General features: G+C 42.1%; 1 protein-coding gene across 2 annotated transcripts in view; it reads left to right on the top strand.

Moving 5' to 3' along the window:
- Positions 1-16,581: 16,581 nt before the first annotated feature.
- LOC309382894 (uncharacterized protein) overlaps positions 16,582-20,665 on the top strand; it is a 49,100-nt gene continuing 45,016 nt past the window's right edge. The window contains exon 1 of one of the 2 annotated variants that reach the window (XM_081934854.1): positions 16,582-17,020. In XM_081934854.1, the coding sequence (XP_081790980.1) occupies positions 16,685-17,020 (336 nt within the window). In that variant the 5' untranslated portion in view covers positions 16,582-16,684. The remainder of the gene's footprint in view (positions 17,021-20,665) is intronic. The other variant, XM_081934855.1, reaches the window with a different exon arrangement.

Consider the following 20,665-nt stretch of genomic DNA (forward strand, 5'->3'; position numbering starts at 1 on the left):
GTTAGATCAGAGGTGTCAATCTCAATTTCATTGTGGGCCGCATCAGGGTTGTGTTTGACCTCAGGGGGCCAGGGCGGGTGTGGCCAGGGTGGGTGTGGCCAGGGTGGGTGTGGCCAGGATGGGCATGTGGTAGCCTGAATCTTCTGCCAGCGAAAATGGGCTCCTGAGCTCCATTTTCAGCTGTGACGGCCTCCTGCAGTCTTCTCCCAGCGAAAATGGGAGATATATATATATATTTATTCCTGGGAACTACAAGGTCCACACAACTAATAGATAAGATCTGTCAGTATGTTGATACATGATCAGTAAGAGTAAACAACAACTTGATGGTACATTGTGATGATTTCTAAAATGAATAGTCAGCTGAGGCGACTGGTTCAAGTAAAACAAGCTTTATTGATCACTAACTAGAACTAGAACTGAACAACAGAGTGCCTGTTAGACAGCTATTTATACGATAGCTGTCAAACGGGCAACCAATCAACACGAGTTCTTTCTCCCGCCGGAGCTTGACGCGTCTCGACCAAACAGAAGCTTCCTGTTGACAGCTGATTCTCTGCGGTCGTAAACATGGGGACTTTACACCCATAATCAATCGAACCTCAACATGCCATTCATTGTAACACTTATTCAACGTACCTGGTATAAACGTGGAAATAATGAGAAATGGGCATGTAAAGTATATCATTAGCAACAGTGATGTAACTTTGGCAAGATGAAATCTAAGATCAGATATTACATGAGAAATTACAAAAGTCTGCACATTGCAGATATTTCAGAATGAAATAAATTCAATGCAAAACAGATTCATACTTGTGTGAGTTTCACAATGTACAGTTTGGATTGAATTCCTCAGAACGTTAGAATTAATATTAATAAAACAATTTTTGGTGGCATTATACTTTATATCTAGATTTCCATCATCTGACATGGCTCCTAATTGCTTAATCATAACAGTGGCTAACAGTCCAGTTTTGAATGTTTAAATTAATTTTCAAAGTTGTATATATTCTTCCTGGAGAAGTTATAAATGATTAAAATGGAGTCTGCCTAGTAACATATTATTTGGACATCTAGAATATGTTCTGCGTGGTGCTGCTTACAAAAAGTATTTGGACATGCTAATTTCTGATGCCCGAATTTGTGAAATGCTTTTACATTATTGCTTCATTTGTGCTATTTGCCAAATTGTTTTACCTTTGAAGTTCTATTTGGTAATCTTCCATAAGCTGGTACCCTCCAGATGTGAGAACCAGATATTTTGAAACAGTATAATTGATATTCCCTAAGGGGAGAACAGATTGTTATGCATTCATGAGAGTATATTTGGGCGTTCTGTTTTGATCAGACTTTGCAAAAGGGTTTAGTAATTTTAGGATTTAGTGAAAGAAACACTTAACATGTATAAGTCTAACATCCAGATAATGTGCATATGTGGTGCTCTAGCTGTTGAAAACATTGTGCGCATCTTGTTTGATTGTAAAATATACTCTGTGGCAAGGGCCAGGATGTGGTGACCCGGGGCATGGCATGAAGGCAACACAGTCAGAGAACTGGTATGATTCCCTTTATTAGCTCCAACTTTGCTCCTAACATCCCATTTACTCTCCAGCCTGGAGAAAAGCTCTCCCACAAACCTGCAGCAGCCTCTGGCTGCAAATACTCCAGTCCAAATGCTGTAAGTAGAATGACTGCAATCAATCACTCTAGTAGGGCAAGATAATGAGTCCAAGAAGCAAAGAATCACGGCAATAATTCCAGCAAGGCAAGATAAGCATAAAGAAACACAGCAATAATTCCAACAGTCAGGAGGAATGCCAGGAATGCAGGCCACAACTCTCAACATTAAATGAATTCAGCATTTGTTGAATGCCCCTCCCAACTGCCCCTCCTTTAAACTCCATCCCCAGGTGTGCCTTGTGAAGGGAATCGGGGCCCTTTCCTTCCTCATAAGCCACGCAACCCACATTGCTCTCTTCTGCGTTCTTCCCTACACCCCCTAGGATGAAATGGGGGGAGGTCTTGGTCCTCATCTGACCCCTCTCTCCCTTGTTCTACCTCCCCCCTGCTCTGCCTGACTTTGCCCTTCCCCAGTTTCCTCCACAGCCAAAGGAGCCACTCTCCTGCTCTCTGTCAGCTCTTCATCTTCTGTCTCAGATTCAGACTCCGACAGGGGCATGACATAGGACACTTCCCTTTTGCAGAGAAATAATGTACCTATTACTAGGAATACATCTTTTATGAGGGTGGAGGTTCATTCTTCAAGCTTGCGGGTGTCAGGGTTGGTTTACATTTACAAATGTTTCTTTTTTTCTTTTTTAAAGCAGTTTTCAGGCCCTTTAATTTTATTTTCAACTCTACAATTTCTTTTAAAAAAAGTTTACAAATGTTTCGTTATCAGGCTAGGTAACATCTTCAGCGGAATTTAGGGAATGTCAGTAGGTTTTATGACGCTTCAGGCGAGGGTGTTGTGATGGGTCTAGTGATGGGTCTTCTGAGGGGTCAGGTGTGGGTCACATCAGGGGAGGATCATTGGAAGGTGAAGTGCTGGTTGTGGGGGAGGTTGTATGGTTTGGTTGAAGGACGGTGCTGTCGCTGGTTGGTTGTGCAGTTGATTTGAATTCTCAGGGGTTCGTAGTCTGGTTGTAGGTCAGTGTGTCTGTTGATGGATTTGTTTGTGGAGTGCTAAACTTTGATAAACTCGCATGGCGGATGGTAGTGTAGCCAATGATAGTTGTATTTCTCTAATCAAATTGATGCTGTTCAGTGTCTGTGTGGGTAACAATTAGGGATTTGGAATTGTGGTGATTGACTGCCAGCCAGCATCTTTTATATCAAAGACTCTTCTGAGGAGGATCAATCACTTAGCACAACTACAATTACACTGAGGGGCAACAACATAGCATCCCATGGTCATGTGCTCGGATTTTGCAATTTTCCAGCAAAAAACACCCATTGGATAAGCTGGATTTGGATTATGATCATGAGATTTGCTTAAATATCATGTGGTTCACATAATGACCATGGTGACCTACTTAATGACTCATAAAAATGATCGTGGAATTGAGCCTGGACACATGATGACTCAACTCACAATCACAACAATCAAAATTCTGGGATCAATTATGGTCTACCTATATGGACTACCTATATTTCATTTTTGCCTAACTACAGGTCTTATTATAGGGACACGGTGGCTCAGCGGCTAAGATGCTGATTTTGTCAATCAGAATGGTCGGTAGTTTGGTGGTTCGAATCCCTAGTGCCATGTAACGGAGTGAATTCCTGTTACTTGTCCCAACTTCTGTCAACCTAGCAGTTTGAAAGCATGTAAAAATGCAGGTAGAAGAATAGGAACCATCTTTGGTGGAAAGGCAACAGCGTTTCATGCACCTTCAGCATTTAGTCATGCCAGCCACATGACCACAGAGACATCTTCGGACAGTGTTGACTCTTCAGCTTTGAAACGGAGATGAGCACCGCTCCCTAGAGTTGGGAATGGATAGCACATATGTATGAGGGGAACCTTTACCTGGAGGTCTTTTTGGAGGGACTAAACATATTGCTGCCTAAAGATTTAAGAGGATAGCATTTTCAAGTGTATATTAAAATGGGCTCACAGTTGGAGTCAAAGGAGGGGACCAGCAATGAGTAGCAAGCTCCCGAAGTGCTAACAGATGACTAGCAGCCAGCTCCAGCACCGCCATATGGATCACCATCTGGGCAGTGAGAAGTGATGGGACATACCAGCAACCAGCAAATAAAGCTACAATCTGTAGATGAGGGTAAAGAATTGCAGTCCCCTCCCACCATGAAGGCTTAGTGGCCTACAAAGAGAGTAAATCAAAAGTGCTCTGCAAGACTGCTCATGCAGAAGGAGTCTCACCTTGCTAAATGAGTTACTCCAGGATCGTTTCTATTAAAACGGAGCAGCAAGCACAAGCTCTCTATTGACAACAATCACCTGTGAACTCCCACTCTGGTTGTCTTGGCTCATGAACCTCGCAACCCTGATTTTGAACTTGGATGCTTGGACTTCACCTAAAAGCTCTCGTGTGTGCTGCTTGGATTTGGAACTTTTGTAAACCAACTTTGCTGAACTTTGGGGAAACTTGTCTCTATACTACAAGCATGTATGTTTGCAAGCTTCATTCAGTAAAGAGAACAAATCCACCCCTTAATGTATTTGGGAATGTATGACCTGGGACAGGATACTGCACAGACCTGTACTTAAGGGGGGAAAGGCAAGAAGTATTGTGGTGCAACCAATCGTACTCAGATGATTTAATGATGTATCTCCACATATTCATTAATTAAAGAATGCCATCAATTACCAAGTGCATAACAATGGCCTTGTTGTGTCTTTCATAACCCATATTACAATTACATAGTAGTGGGTGGATGGGAAAAGCACACCAGTAAAAGAAGGAATAACTGCAGCAAGGTATACATTGTATACTTTGCATAAAACATAAACAAGAGGCTTTAAAGTTGTAGAGAATTCCTGTAGCATTTCTTCTATTTCAGAAGCAGTTTTTTAAAAAAATAATTTATTATTATTTTTTTAAAATGCAAATAATACAAACATAGTAAATACAAAAAAAGTAAGAAAAAAGAAAAGGGAAAAAAACCTAATATTACAGTGCACCCCCACCCCCCGGAGACCTTTTTTTTACCCTTATATTTCTTCATCTATAACAACTAAAAGATATACAATATATTCCAATTGGGCCCTTACCCCCTCCAAAACAACATATATTCTTGAGTACGTTTATTCCCTTTGCCTTCCACCAATACATTTTTATAAAATGCTCCCCAGAAGCAATGTTGTGTTGTTGGAAACTGCACATCTGAAAACTGTTCATACTGTGAAAATGTGGAAAATTATACCACTTGTTATACTTATACATAATTTATCCAGCACGTACCATTGTCTCTGTGTCAAGACAATGGGTGTAAAGCAATTCCACTGGGACAGAAAGCCAACGGATTAAACAAATTGATGTTGACGTCTTCAGAATTTTAGATGATACTATTTCTTTACATAAAAATACTTAATATTTGTTCTATACATAGTGTTTCATCTAATCTTGAAAATTACCATATTCCACAATCAAAATTGTGTTGAATTGAGAAATGTTTATAGAACGTTTCATAACAGAAAATGATAAAGATTCTCTGAACAATATTCTTATTTATTAGGATTATATTTTTATTTAGACTGTCATCATTTCTACTATCTATTTAATAGAATTATTTCTTCTAATGGCAGATTCAGGCATCTGTCAAAAAGATATAAGGCTGTTGATAACTTTTGCCTAGATTTGTTCTGTCTGTTTCAATGGAGCTAGTGATTTAGTGGCAATTTTGTTCACTTCATTGTGATAACTTTTGAAGACATTATCATTTATGAGAACAAATGATCCTATACATATTTTGTTACTATTTTGGAGGACCATTATTACTAAAAAGCTGTCTACAATTTTACCTATAAAATGTTACATAATTTAACAGGATTCCAAATCAGTTAGGGCAATTTGGATTCACTGAAATTTATGGAAGATTTTGATTGCCGTGGCACACTGGCACCATAGCAGATACTGTATATTCTCTTCTGGTCCCTGCAATCTTTTAGTTATTATAGCCAATTATGGCTGGGGCAAATCTGCCTTTTTAAATTGCAGTAGATATTTGGAAAGGTCCTGTTTACAAAAGTATAAACAGGAAAGGTGGAAAAACACCTTTTAAAGAAGCTATTACTCCCACGCCGTCACAACAAAAGGGGAAAAAAAGCAGGAAATTCCATGTCTCTCACACATAATGCAACCACTTCTCCTCCCACATAATATTTTGCTTAAGTATAAGTAAGGTTCATTGCAAATACATGTATGATTCTATATCTTCCTGTCAACTTGCATCATTTTTCTGAAATCTCAACTCTACATCATTGCCTTAAGGTCTTGATAGGAGAATGGGAAGACTGGAAAGAGGAACATAGGAGGCAATTCTATGGAAGCATTATTTTTAAAAATGCATACGGTTTTTAACATTTTTTTTCTACAATGAAGGACAAATATAATTTACATTTCAAATCCCTCCTTGTTCTAGGCACAATATTCATTATTTTTTGGTTATAATTTATATTTATAAATCAAAAGAGCAGTGACACTGGTAGCAAAATATAATATGAAGGAGATGAAAAATGCCTTTATAATGCCAAAGGAACCTTGACACTGAATTTAGGGCGTCAACAGAGAGGTTTGACTGGGGACCCAGAAAACCTGACTTACAGAATGTAAGTCAATTAGTGCTTATTTCTCAACATAGTAGGTGCATTGCAAGTGTTCTTTGAAGAAATGGTGGAGGGACTTCATATAGTTGGAGCAGCGGTGTCAAACTCGATTTCATTGAGGGCTGCATTAGGATTGTGTTTGACTTTGGAGGGGGTGGCTGTGGCCAGGGTGAACGTGGCTAGCTTGATGTCACTCGTGTTGGGGCACCTGTGGTGGCATGAGCGCTCTACCTGCAAAAATGGGCTCCCGAATTCCATTTTCGGCTGCAACAGCCTCCTGCAACCCTCTGCCAGAGAAAACGGAGCTTGGGAGGGCTACATGCTGCCCTCCCAAACTCTATTTTCACTGGCAGAGGCACTGTGGGCCAGTTCTTCACTTTTCCTGGGCACCCCCATGGCCAGATCTAAGCATCCTGTGGGCCCGATCCAGCCCACGGGCCTTGAGTTTGACACCCAAGTTAGAGGAAGTAAAATATGGCACTGAGGTATAGCAAATGAGCAGCCTTAGTTGAATGAGGTTGGGAATATCTAAGTTTTATGTTCCTGAGAGCAATAATAACGAGGAAGCGACTGGTTCAATAACTGCTATTTATTAACAACTCAGCAAGTAGGCAACAGAACAGAACAACAGCTAGCCCACCTGACAGCTATTTATACTTGGAGCTGTCAGGCAGGGAACCAATGAAAGGGATGTAATTTTCCCGCCTGCCGGCAGGCGCACCCCATCCAATCACAGCTTCTCCTGTGTCCTTTGGCAGCCACCGGTCGTATCTTCGAGGACATAACACTCCTTCCCCCTGAATTGCGCACGTGTAGTCTCACAGGTACTCTGGTCGTCTGTGCATGGGCAGAGATCGCCTTTCAATGGGCGTACCCACGGACAGAGGAGGAGTGTCTGTCTTGTTGGGCAGTCGAATTGGAACAGGAGGCCCTTCCCTGAGCATGATGCCAGCTGAGGGAAGCATAAGGCAGCCATCGAGATCGCAATGGGCGTTGCTCGGTCAGCTTTGGTAGCTTGTGGAATCTTTGGCCGGCAGGCGGTGTTAGGCGGGCCAGCAGGAGTTGGAGCAGCCAGCAGGTTAGGGGCCCTCTCTGTCTCACAGAGGCAGAGCTGATTTATATAGCGGCGCCATTGTCTCCCGTCAGCGAGTTGGACCCTGTAAGGACAGGGGCCTGTTATCTCTGTAATGTGTCCTGGCAGCCATTTGGGATCGCGGGCAAAATTCTGGGTGAACACCCCCTCCCCAACTAGAAAAGACCTAAGATCAGTCATAAAATGGGACTTGGCAGGGAAGTAGGAGGGGTGGAGGCGATCTAAGGTCGTGCAGAGCCTGCGACCCATCAATATCTCAGCTGGGCTTTTGCCAGACGTTGGGCATGGTGTGGAATGCTGAGCCCATAAATATGTTAATATTTTGGTGGACCAAGGAAGGAAACCCATGTGGCTTAGAGCTTCCTTGGCGGAACGCACAGCGCATTCAGCCAAGCCATTCCCTGCAGGGTGGTAGGGAGTGACAGGAGCATGGCGACTACCTAGGCCAGCTAAATATGTTTGAAAAGTCTCAGAAGTAAACTGCAGGTGATTATCCGAGACGAGAATGTCAGGAAGGCCGTGCGTGGTGAATAGTTGGTCCAAAATTTGAATGGTGGCTGCAGAGGTGGTGCTGCACATTGGGAAAAGCTCGACCCATTTAGACAAAGTGTCAGCGGCGATGAAGAATGTTTGACCCACGATGGGACCCATAAAATCGCCGTGGAGATGACTCCACGGTGCCATGGGGGATTCCCAATCCCGGTGTGGAATGGCGGGAGGCACCAGATTCTCATTTTGTCATTGGGAGCATTGCTGCACCCAGCTGGTGATGTCATTGTCCAGGGAGGGCCACCAGACATAGCTGCAGCTGAGGCCCTTCATACGCACTATGCCTGGGTGGCCCTCGTGGAGGCAGGCCAGGATAGGGTGATGGAGGGCAGATGGGACAACAACACAGGAGCCCCAAAGAAGGCACTCCATTAAACCCTGGAAAATGCCTAGGGCAACGCTAATGCCGAATTGCAGACACCAGCATTTAAAAGTGCCGCAGTGCGTGACGATAGTCTGCGCAGCTGCGGTTTTGTCGTCAATGGGAAGTTGTTGATAGGCCTGGGCTAGATCTAACTTGGTGAATATTTTGCCATAGCCCAAGGAATGCAAGACGTGTTGCACGACGGGCACAGGGTAGGGATGTGCCTGCAAGACTTTGTTCATTGTTGATTTATAGTCCGCACAGATCCTGATGGATCCATCAGACCCACAATAGGGGTCTCCCAGCAGGAATGGTCTACCAGTTCCAACACACCTAGGGCCACCAGTTTGTCTAATTCTGTGTCAACCTTTCCCTTCAATGCGAGCGGAACCCGGCGGGCCTTAGGGGGAATGGGCGCCACCTGAGGGTCGAGATTTAGGGAGAGGGGGGTGCCCTTGTAGGACCCTAAGGCTGGGTTAAACACATCAGCGAATTCCTTTAACAGGGATTCGAATTCATTTTCAAGGGAAATAGAATTAATGCCTGAGATAGAGAGTCCCAAAGCCTGGAACCAATCAAGTCCTAGTAAGGAGATGAGAGGGTTCTAGACAATTATGAGGGGCAGGAGCCCCGTGAAACGGCCGTAATGAAGGAGGAAACGGCCGCAGCCAACAATAGGGATAGGGTTTCCCTGATAGTCCCGCAGACGACAGGTGGAGTGCTGCAGCTAGTGGCGCTGGATATTAGGCAGAAGGGTGTGCAAAGTGTTCCAGGACATTATGGACCTTGCAGAGCCCGTATCAAGTTCTATGGAACAGGGGTGGCCGTCAATGGATTTGTGAAGGTGAAGCTTACCACAGCCCCCCATGGTAGTTGAGGCAGAGTCAATGACCCACTCCAGAATGGCGTCTTCCGAGTCCCCAATTGTGAAGCAATTTTGACGGCGGGCAGCTGGTGGGGCAGTGGATCATCGGGAAGGAGCAGCGAAATCAGTGGGGCGGTGGTGTGCGGCCCTGGAATGGAAAACTGCAGTGAGGTGGCTCTTCTTGCCACATTTACGGCAAATAGCAGAACGAAATCTGCAGGAAGAGTGCGAATGCCGACCCCCGCAGCTGAGGCAACTTTTGCCGTCTTTATGGGTGAGCAGCTTGAGGTGGTTTATTGCACGGTCCGCTTCAGATTTGAAATCATCAGGGTCTTGTTGGTAGTGGACCAAGGATGCAGGGGAAGGAATGGTAGTCGCTTGTGGGAACCTACGGAGGTCCGGTGTCGGCCATCTCGGAGGCGTGAGCCTCATCCACAGAGATTTTTAAGGTGAGCTCTGAGTGGGCTAGAATTCGCCAGTGGAGGTGCAGGTCTTTGAGGCCTTAGATAAATTGTTCAAGGAGTGCTTCATCCAAATCAGCGAACTCACAGTGGATGGCAGCAGCTCTGAGGGAAGCGATGTAGTGGCTGATCGACTCCCCCTCAGCCTGAACACATTTGTGGAAAAATTGATGCCGAGCGAAACTAGAAGGTGCAGGGGCGTAATGCGTTTTGAGCTTCGTGAGAAGCAAGTCCCATTGCATTGTGTGGACAGGGGTGGGCGAGGACAGTGCCCTAGCCGTGGCGAACATTTTGGGGCCACAGTAGTTCAGGAAAACGCCACGTTTCCGATCAAGGAAGAGACCGGTGAGGTCGTGCACTTGAAGAAAACATTCAAAATGCTCAAGAAAGGCGTCCCAGGATTCTACCTCAGGGTGAAAAGTGGCAAATACCGTCGCGGCAGCCATAGCCAGCACTTGAGTTGGGTCCGATTCAAACACCTTCATCGCTAGTTTTATGTTCCTGAGAGCGATAATAACGAGGAAGTGACTGGTTCAATAACTGCTATTTATTAACAACTCGGCAAATAGGCAACAGAACAGAACAACAACTAGCCCGCCTGACAGCTATTTATACTTAGAGCTGTCAGGCGGGGAACCAATGAAAGGGACATAATTGTCCCGCCTGCCACCAGGCGCGCCTCAACCAATCAGGGCTTCTCCTGTATCCTTTGGCAGTCACCGGTCGTATCCTCGAGGACATAACACTAAGACCTGCCACTTTGTTAATCTTGCTGGAATCTCAATGAAAATATTGGTTTCTTCTCTATTTCAATATTCTGTAACATGAAGGACCTACCTTCTCCTGGATCATTATCCTGAATGAAAAGGGCATGTTAAAATAATGAAGAGCAAAGTCCAGAATGGAGAACAAGGGAAATGGCTCTCTTCAAAGAGAACTGGGGGAAAGAGGGGTAGGATTGTCATGGAAAGTGGAAAAATAAAGTCTATATTGGTGGTCTTTCTTTTCTTTTAGAAGGTAATGGAGACCCAGTAATGAAGATTTTGGAAAATGAAACTGGTAGATGAACGTGAGAGAGATTTAGAATGGTGATGATGAACCCATGATACATGTGACACATCATGTTTTTTTTATGATCATTCCAGATGTCCAGACCCTCTGGAAGTTGTGCAAGAACATGGTGTGCTTTCCCACTCTTTTTATCAGGTGCAAGGCCATGCAGGAGCATTCTCCGAAGTTTACTCATCTTGTGTGAAAAATATTTACAATTATGCAAGAAAGGGGCATTCTTGTCTCTGTACCCTCCCAGTGGTGGGTTCCAATGGTTATGGTACAGCCATACCGGTAGTAGCTGAGAGCAGCTGACAGCGTACTGGTACGGTGGCTCATTTGGCCAACCCACACCTGCCCGCGTTCTATACCTATTTTTAAAGCAACCAGCCAATTGCACATGCATGCACAGCGTGCGTCGCCTGCGCGAGCCCCAACAAGCAGCTGTGTGTTGCAGGGGTGGTGGATTGCACATGCGTGCGCAGCGCACGTACACGAACAGGATGTGTGGCCTTGTAAGCAGCGTACTGGTAGCAACAGTAAGAGCAACCCACCACTATTGCTCACTCCAAATATCGAATAAGAGTAGGGCATGCTTTAGCACCGTTTTCAGAAGCTACAGAAAAGCATTTTCCATAGCTGCTTCAAGAAGGAAGGCCTTGTTTGACGCAGAGCAACCTCAGCTGGGCCTCAGGGGCCTGTCAGTAGAACGAGAAGGCCACCTGAAGATAAGCATTTCACAGCAGACCCTGAGGAGTGCTGGGCCACAGGGACAATTTCACCTTTCTGTAGGCTAGTATGCCTTCCCTAATGGTACAAGGCAGCCCTTTTTGAGTGGCAGCGCTAGCTCTAGGGGTGAAAGTCAAGGCCTGGGCCTCTATTTCAGGCCCAGTTTTGGCACTGCTGCTGAGTGCCATGCTTCAAGGTGGCCTAGATGGAGGGGGGGGGGAAGAGATAAACAATTGTCTTTTGTTTGGAGGAAGTGATATGCCAGCAGTTACATTAGGCATTTTCTGAATTTTTGACATGCCATGCCCAAGAGTTCCCCATCACTGATTTAGAGTAAAGAAAGAAGAAGTTATCCAGAGACTAAGGATTACTCATTCAAAAACCTAATTCTGAAGAGTGATAATTCAGAAATCGTAGTAGTAGTTTAAACTGCTCACTCGTGTCCAATTCATGGCGACTTTATAGGCAAGTGATCTCCATGCTACAACATGTCAAGCACAGCACTTTTCAGTTGTTGGGTGTTCATGCTTGTAATAATTAATGAATTACTGATAATTCAGAAGACTAATTGTTAACTTTCTGCCAGGTCAAGGAAATGGGAATATGCAGCGGCCATTTCACAAAGGCCCAGTGGATTTTGCAGCCGACTCCAATAGTATTTTTGCTCTTAAATATAAATTTCAGTTTTATTTTTCTTACACTTTAATTGCAAGAAATAGTTATTCAAATTAAGGGATATCTATATTGGAATCTTGACTAGCTTAGGTTCGCTAAATTTCACTATGCTGCAATTTCATAGAGATACAGAAATTACTGATAGACTAGAGACATTGTATATTAGGCTTGATTCCATTAGCATCAAACATCTTTTAACGTTTTGTGTATTCTGATTGACACATCAGACACAACATAACGTACCTAAATTCCCCTGGGAAAGCAGCCTAAAACAACATTTTAGAACCTTTTTCTCAGTAAATAATCCTCTCAGTGAACTATCTTTTGCCAGCCATAATTCTTTTTCTAAACCTTTCTTGGAGAACATCCCATTCTCCTTATTTCAGATGACATCAAACCAGTAAAATTCCATAGATTGAACCAGTAAGAAGCAGAAGCTGAACCATTGTTCCTGCACCAGGGAGCAGTTATCCTTGGTGTAACCAGTTGAAGGTGTCATTATGAGACCAGAGTTCTGACCAGAATAGTATAGTGGCTTTGATCTTTACAGGTCTCTCTGCAATGCTTCATGATGACAAGCCACAGAACAGCAAATTTGAGCTTAGGTCTAACCATGACTGGTGTACAAAAGTCGAACTTAATCCACATCTTCATATCAATTATTATTTATTAATTATAATCAGATCAGCTTTGGGCCATGCATTTTTTAAGAGAGAGGTAATCCTTTCCCTGATTTGGCACGTTCAGACTGGTAAGAGAGAAAATATGATCAACATTTTGTTTTGACTGAGTAGAAAAACAAGGAGTGTGAAGAACTTGCTAATTTTGATGAAGTTGAATTGCCAAGATCACTGTAGAGCCTCAGGTATCTGGTAAGGACAGGAAGCATTTAGGAAAGCTTGAAGTGAAGCCTACAATATCCCATTGCTTAGTTTTGGGTGGGAGGTACAGATCGCCTTTCCAGAAATAAAAAGAATATAAATAAATATCCGATTAAGATTCCAGCAGAAGTTCTTCTTCCCATGTCAGTTAATACAGAATAACAGTCCATAATTACAGTACTTCCCAAACCTAGGTAAATTACCCAAATTTGAGTAAAAGCAGGGGTGGGCTGCTGGGGATTCACAGGGGTTCAGGAGAACCTCTAGCTAAGCTTCTGTGCAGTTCAGAGAACCCCCAAATCTCATTCCTGGCTGGCCCCGCCCACCCCTCCCCTCCTAGAAGTCCCCACACAGCCTGTTTTTGAGGCAGGTAAGTGTAGGATGCGCACAGAGGCCTGGGAAGGGTGAAAAACAGGCCTACTGGAAATTCAGGAAGGCCAGAAATGGGGCCTGTTTCCAGCCTCCAGAGGGCTTCTGGAGCCTGGGCAGGTTGTTTTCGTCCTCAAGGAGCCTCCGGGAGGACAAAAATGCCACATCCCACTATGGTGCAAGATGCTGACTAGGCCACTCCCACCATGGCCACACCCACCCAGCAACTGGGCAGAGAACCCCTTGCTAAAATTTTTGAAGCCCACCCATGGGTAAAAGTGTTTGGGGTGGTGGGTAGCAATCAGTGGTAGGTTGCAGGCAGTACACCCCGGTATGGGCGTACCACAGCCTGCCCGGAGCACTGGGTACCGTTCCGGTACTGTGCTCGGGAGGGGCCACCCGCCCGCCTGCGCTCCTTCCCGTGTTTTAAAGCTTCGGTGTTTCCGCACACACGCATGGCACATACAGCGCCTGCACAATGCTCCGCTGAGCAGCTGGAGCGTCGCGGAGGCTTGCGGAAACGTTATTTGATGCTACAATGCATGCGTGAACCATGCACATGTGCACACCATGTGCGTGCATGTGGGTGACGTTGGGGGCCGTTCCAACCGTACCGGTTGGAATGGAATCCGGAACCCACCACTGGTACCAATACTTGAAACCACAGCAGAAACATTTAAATTGACTTACAAGTTTTACCTACATTGGGTAAAAATGACTTTCTGTTAAACAATTGTAAGTAATGAAGTAGAAAGTTTGAGAAGCACTGCCATAACATATAGATTTCAGAAATTGTGAAATATAGCTGGCAAAAGAATTCATAGAAGGTATGAAGCCTTTCTTACCAATATAAGACACCAGGTTTCAAATGTGTATTACTATTCCTATCTAGAGCACCATGTATTTATTATAACAGCAGCTGGGGACCAATTATTTTTTTTCAAAAACTCACTAATGTCATCCTGTGTGGATTTTAAACCAGTCTTTTTAATGTCTACTAATTCAAAGAAAGAGGTTTCATTTCACTACCCTCAACAAAGAATGTAATAGTTGTTTTCCCCTTAAATTCTTTTAGCCACTTCATAAGGGTTGGCAGATATTCTACCTTATATATCATAGTAATTAAGTAAAGTTAAATAGAGAGTTACATATTATGTCAATGCAAAGGACTAGATAGAAATCAGGTTAACTTCTCACATAAACTATAACTAACTGTCCATATAATCAACTACCCCCTTCAAGAATCTTCAAAAAAATTTCATTTTATGGAGGCCATTGTTTAATGTTTCTTCTCCATTTTGGATGGAGAATAAATAGTTTGAGGTACAAGTCTCTGGAGATTCTCATTCACCCAGAACTGAAGAAGCTTCTTAGATGAGAAGCAAAATATTTTTCAAGGGGAAAAAAACCAAGTCAGTTGCCTTTTGGAAAGGCACCTTTGAGACTTTGAACTACAGATGATCTTAGATTTTTAGAAGATAATGAAATCTCAACTACAGAAAATACCCAAAGGAATGGCAGAAACCGGCTAGATTACATTCAAGATTCCAGAAACAGTCATATCAGTCCAGAATAGATTAGCTCAGAAATTGGTCTAAATTTACTCCCATTAAGTACAATAAAGAGACAATTTAAATGAAAAACATAGGAAGAGCACCCTTACATTAATTCTTCCTGCTCTTCTGAGCCACTTCTAGTCAGGCTTTAGGGTTTATTGGCATGATGACTTTGGAACACCTTAATTTGAATTTAAGACTGATCACTTTAGGTGCTTCCAGATAAACATTTTTATATAATACCAATCCTATGATGGTAGGGGAAAAAAAGATGGAATAATGGCAGAGAACTGTATGCTGATTACAAATGTAAGGCAATGTACTATGTACAATGTAGAAAGCGGAGACTTTGTATATTAAAAGTTTAATCTTTAAATAGGGTCAAAATTCAGTTAAATTAAAACATTTAAATCAGATTACTTTCAGTGGGTTGTTTTGCATGCATCAGGTTCATATTTGGATTTAAACATATTTCTAGGAAACATGGATGCTCTATGCGGCACAATGATGTCATTGGCCACACAAGCACAAGATGGAAATGATTTCATTTTCCCTTTGAAAAAGTTGTATAGCATTGTGTAGCCCCTAATATTCTTTTGAGGTACCACTTTTTTGAGCAGCTGAGGCCAAGTCTAAAATAAAAGACTAAAAAATACATTTGGGGAGTATATTACAATACTTGCACTTCATCTGAAATGTCTGTAGTTTATTTAACTAGCAATATGCAACACCCAACGAGTACAAATACCATTGTCTAAGAGTGACACAAAACTGTTCTTTGCATGACAAATTTGGGAATGAATTCTATTTTTGATCTATGTTTTCTTAATAACATGCTTACTTGTTCTATCATGCTTCCTCTTTTGTTTACTTTTTAAGCCTTCTCCACCCACAAATATGTAATCTTTCTAATGAAGTCAGACTGCCTTAAAAAATATACTCCACTTGTAAATCTGAGGGATAGCTCAAGGTGAACAACTCTCTGGCAAATATGAATGTTTTCAGTTCTTATTAGGAATTGTGAACACTGAAATTATTCAAGCGTCTTTCCACTGCAGCCTAGTTTAATCCATGTGATTAAATACATTAGCATCCCCACATTTCCTATAAGCATAGATAGAAATAATTTTATATATTTTGGAGCTTAATCAAGAGGTTTTGATTAGACAAGTCAGACAGAAAAGTGCCCGGAATCTGTCTCAGTATTCAAACCGCCTGGAAACTGAACCACCTGAGCATGCAAAATATTTAATTAGCATTTTACAATAGAAACGAGCAGTACAGTCATTGGAGAAGAAGCAGGGCCTGAATGTTTTGACATGTTCAACTCTCTAAGGCTTCCTTCTTTTGACTGATCTTGAAGTTCAGCCAAGATAGTGTCTCTGTTCAAGTCTCTTGCTTGCCATTAAAAGCTGAGGAAACCTCTTAACTTCCTCTCCTCGGGAAGCAAGTCGAGGGAAGCTAGGGGGTAATTTTGATTCGGGATTGTTGTTGTTTTCCTCCCTCTTTTCCTACAAATGCCTGGGCATATGTGCTCGCCTCACAAACAAAACTACAAAAGGCGGGAGGGAAAGGCGGAAGAGAAAGAGGGAGAGACAAAGCCAACAGGTTGATCTGGATTACATCAACAGTCACACCCTCCTGACTTTATGAACATTAGGAGAACAGGTGTTTGTAATTCATTAGCTAAACTGAGCTCAGCAGAGACAGGAATTAATCTACGCTGCTGTTCCCCAACCTTCTACTTCTCTCTCTCTCGGTAGCTGACCTAGTGCTTCTTTGCTTTCCCTCATCATAAGGATGACAAGTCATTCTGGGAACTTCAGTACCGGCTCCCTTACTTCTCCCAAAGCCTCTTATAGCTGGGAAAGTGAGTGCTCTCCTTCGCATTCTCCTCATTCTTTAAGGGATGGGGCCTGCAGCAGTCCTACCATGGGAGAAGCCAGCAAGAAAAGCTTCAGTTCCTCCAGCCTCACAGGACATGGCTACTATTATGCATATCCAAGAGTGTCTTTCAACCAACATCTCTTGGAGCCACTCCACCTGGATGTTGACCCAGCTCTCCAGGAGATAAGGACCAAGGAGAAAGAAGATATCAAGATGCTCAATAACCAATTTGCTGCCTTAATTGGGAAGGTAAGACGAAGTTGCTCCTTATCTTGAGCAGAGGGTAGCCTTGAAATGATGCGCCATGAAGAAATGGGAGGCTAACTCAACTGACATCTAGAGCATCATAAGAGGACGATGGGAGGGATGATGCTGAGAATGATGGTGATGATATTCAGAATTGTATTTCTATAAATATGTCGCTGTTTAATTTCCTACTTGAGGAGCTAAATTGTCAGTGGCCAGATTTAATTAAGCCCAAAAAGTACCAACGTTGTTTTCTATATAATAGAAGAACACGGGCTGCTTCTTAGCAACAGAGTCATATTTCTTCTGATATACCATCCTTAGGTAATTGTCTGGGTTTTGATGGGAAACCTCCTGTAGGCATGTGAATGAAGGGAAGAAGAGATTAGCCTTTCATTCATTGAAATTAAAAAAAAAAGTGGTTGACAGCTCAAAGAACTGAAAGCATTCACAGTACTCTGAAAATATTAACCAAGGTTTGTGAAAATAAACATAATCTTGCAGGTGTCTATAATTGTTAACGATCGTACATATGTTCCTCTACCTGAACTGTATAGAAGTGAGGTATAATGAAATATCATGCTTACAATCCAATTTGAACTGATATATTCAAAATGGAGACAAGAAGAAACATTGTTTTCATTGGTTTTGATTTTCACTACTGACACTGAGGCTATCCATTCATTGACTAGCTATTGTCTGAGCACAATATCAATTTAAGATGTTTTATTTTACCAGCTAAGCTGTCATAACTTTTCCTGAGAAAAGTAGCTTGTCGGAAATGCTAACACAGTACTACAGCATCACAGTTCTGATACTATCCCATAAGGATGCAACTTTTATGCACTTAACTAAATCCTAATTTGAGAGGGTTAAGGCAGATAACTTACTGGGAATGAGCTGGTTTTCTTTCATATTTTTAATTATTTGCACCACAGCTGGCCTTGTTTTGGCCTAGGTCTTATGAAAAAAATTGCTGGATCTAACTTTATACTATTTGAAAATAGCAGGTGTGCAACTTATATTTAAATCTTGGTGTAGCATCATTCCATTGAACAACGCTGTATGAAAGTTAAATGGCTTTCCTTATTATAAACTGCTGATGAGGAAGATGTAGGACATGCAGAATAACATAACACTTGATTGTGGAACGACTCCAAATAAATAAGGTGATTTACAATAATAATAGCATTCTAGAACATGCCGTACCAGACTGGGGAGAGCTGGCCTGTTCCTAAACCCATCTTTAATTCAAAAGTTCTCATACCTAATACATCACATCATTTTAGGAAAGTTCATTCCTAGATGCTCTAGTTTTCTACAAGAAGGGAATTATTTTTGAGGTAGAAGCAGGGCAGACCATTCAAAAAAAAGCCTACCTGCCCACTGATGCCTACAGTCCAAAATTCTCTATTGTTATTTTTCTGAAGTGTACATTCTGCAATTTTGCAAAATCAAACGAAAATGAAAAATGCAATCGTAAAAACAAATAATGGATTGCAGATTAAATAAAGGCAATAAGTAAAATAATCCTGTTCAAAAGAGAATTCCTACTCATAAAAGCAAACTGATGGTGTTTAAGGCAAGGAGAACCAAATGCTTTAATGTGGTGACAACAGGAAGTAGCGGAAGCCCCTACAAACAGTTCTATAATGTAAAAGTCACCTCAAGTAAAGCCCTATTGTCCATGTCAAAAGGTGGCAAGAAGTGGAGAAATCCCTCTTAATCATTCTTAATGGGCAAGTTTAGGTAGGAGAAACAGGCCTTTCAAATGTTAAAAGTGTGGGCTGAGTAAGGCTTTAGAGGCCTTTAAGCAAAAAGACTCATTGGAGAAGAGCCTAATGCTGGGAACGATTGAGGGCAGAAGAAGAAGGGGACGACAGAGAATGAGTTGACTAGATGGAGTCACTGAAGCAGTAGGCGTGAGCTTAAATGGACTCCAGAGGATGGTAGAGGGTAGGAAGGCCTGGAGGAATGTTGTCCATGTGGTCACAATGGGTCGGACATGACTTTGCAACTAACAATATCAAACAAAATTAGCAGGAGTTGAGCTTTTCATATCATTTCCTACAGTACTGGCATACAAAATGTAGTTTGCCAACAACTTTTCCAAGACCCTCTAAAGTAGGCAAGGCTAAGATTTCAACTTTTTGAATGGTCATATGTGCATGTTTTTATTTTTGGATATTGGGATGTTAAGGGTCAAAATATTTGCCTTCTGTCTTGCGCAAGATTAAGGACCTATTTTAAAATCTCCCAAACTGTCTAGCTTGTCCCAGGTCTTGTCCCCGCCCACTGTAGGGTACCTCTTGGGATGTAATAAGTGCAATGGCTATAAAGCTTGGTCATTGGTGGGAGTGATGCTACTTCTCGGGAAGCAACCATGTCTTCGCAAAGCAGCAAGGTTATATCTCTGCCACATTTAAAAAGAAAAACAATAATGATTTATTGGTAACTTATGAGGGCAGAGATGTAATGTTATGAGCTCAGAGGATTCATGCCAGGTTTTATCTTGTTCCTTACCGATTCCAGTGTCTAAAATAAAACTGATGAAACAGAAGTATATCAGTAAGATTGTAACAGGGCCTCATCTGGCTTGGAAAGACATAATTGAAGAACACCTATTTTGTTCATCAGTTTAAGTGAGCCTATCATCCAAAACGCCATTAAAGTTTTACAAAATTATGAGCCTTTAGAAATTGAAAAAAAAAATGAAGCTGCAATGAGCTAAGGATTTTTCTTTATTTCTTTCGCTCTCTTCTCTCTCTCTTACCAGAAGGTTGTTTATGTACTGAATAATGAACATAGAAGATTGTTTTCAAAGAAAAATAGTTTTGGCTCTTCAAGGCAGGTTACTGCAAAGCCCTCATGCTCTACAAACAGATGTTAATCTAAAGTATTGCTTCACTAACATAGGCTGGGAATGCCAGTCTTCAAAACTCATACATATAATATGTACATTCACACACAGCTCAGAACGATATCTCTGTAGTTTAATGCTAAGAAGCTCCATTTATTTCTCAGGTACATGAACACTATTCTTGTGTTTAGAGCATAGATAAATAAGCAGGCATGATTTCCAGTGCTTTGGAATGAGGCCTGATGTTGAGCTTTGGAAATGCTAAGAAGCATTTAAGAAACCTACCTGTACATATTGTAAGTACGGTGCATTCTCTGCCTGAATGAAAAACACATTAGCAGCCAATTTGTTGTGGCAGCACAATGTGGAATTCTTTTAATAGTTTCTATGGAAAATTAATGTTTTCTCAATGGTGACACATAATAATGAATTATTTCCTTTAAAAGAACCATTTAACAACTACTACAAATATTGCCTTGGATTTAAAGTCACAAGGGAATATAGGGTGTAGATTATTTCCCCCATTTATGAAGGACAGAAGGGACAGCAGGCTTGGCCATCAATCTCTACAACTTTCCCCCAAATCCTCTGAAACATATGTGTTTGTTTAACAGATATACCAGTATTCCTCAACAGAAATGTCTGCATGGAAAGTAGTTACTATGAGTAGCAAAAAAGTTCTTTTAAAAAATTGATCTAATAGGAAATAGAAAATTGGGCTTGAACCTAGAACCAAGATAACAGTTAATTATTTAAATCCTGTATCTTTCCAGAAGCCATAGGATTAG

This window comes from Natrix helvetica (genome assembly GCF_964273705.1).
Source record: "Natrix helvetica genome assembly, chromosome: 1".
In the NCBI taxonomy this organism is placed as follows: Eukaryota; Metazoa; Chordata; class Lepidosauria; order Squamata; family Natricidae; genus Natrix; species Natrix helvetica.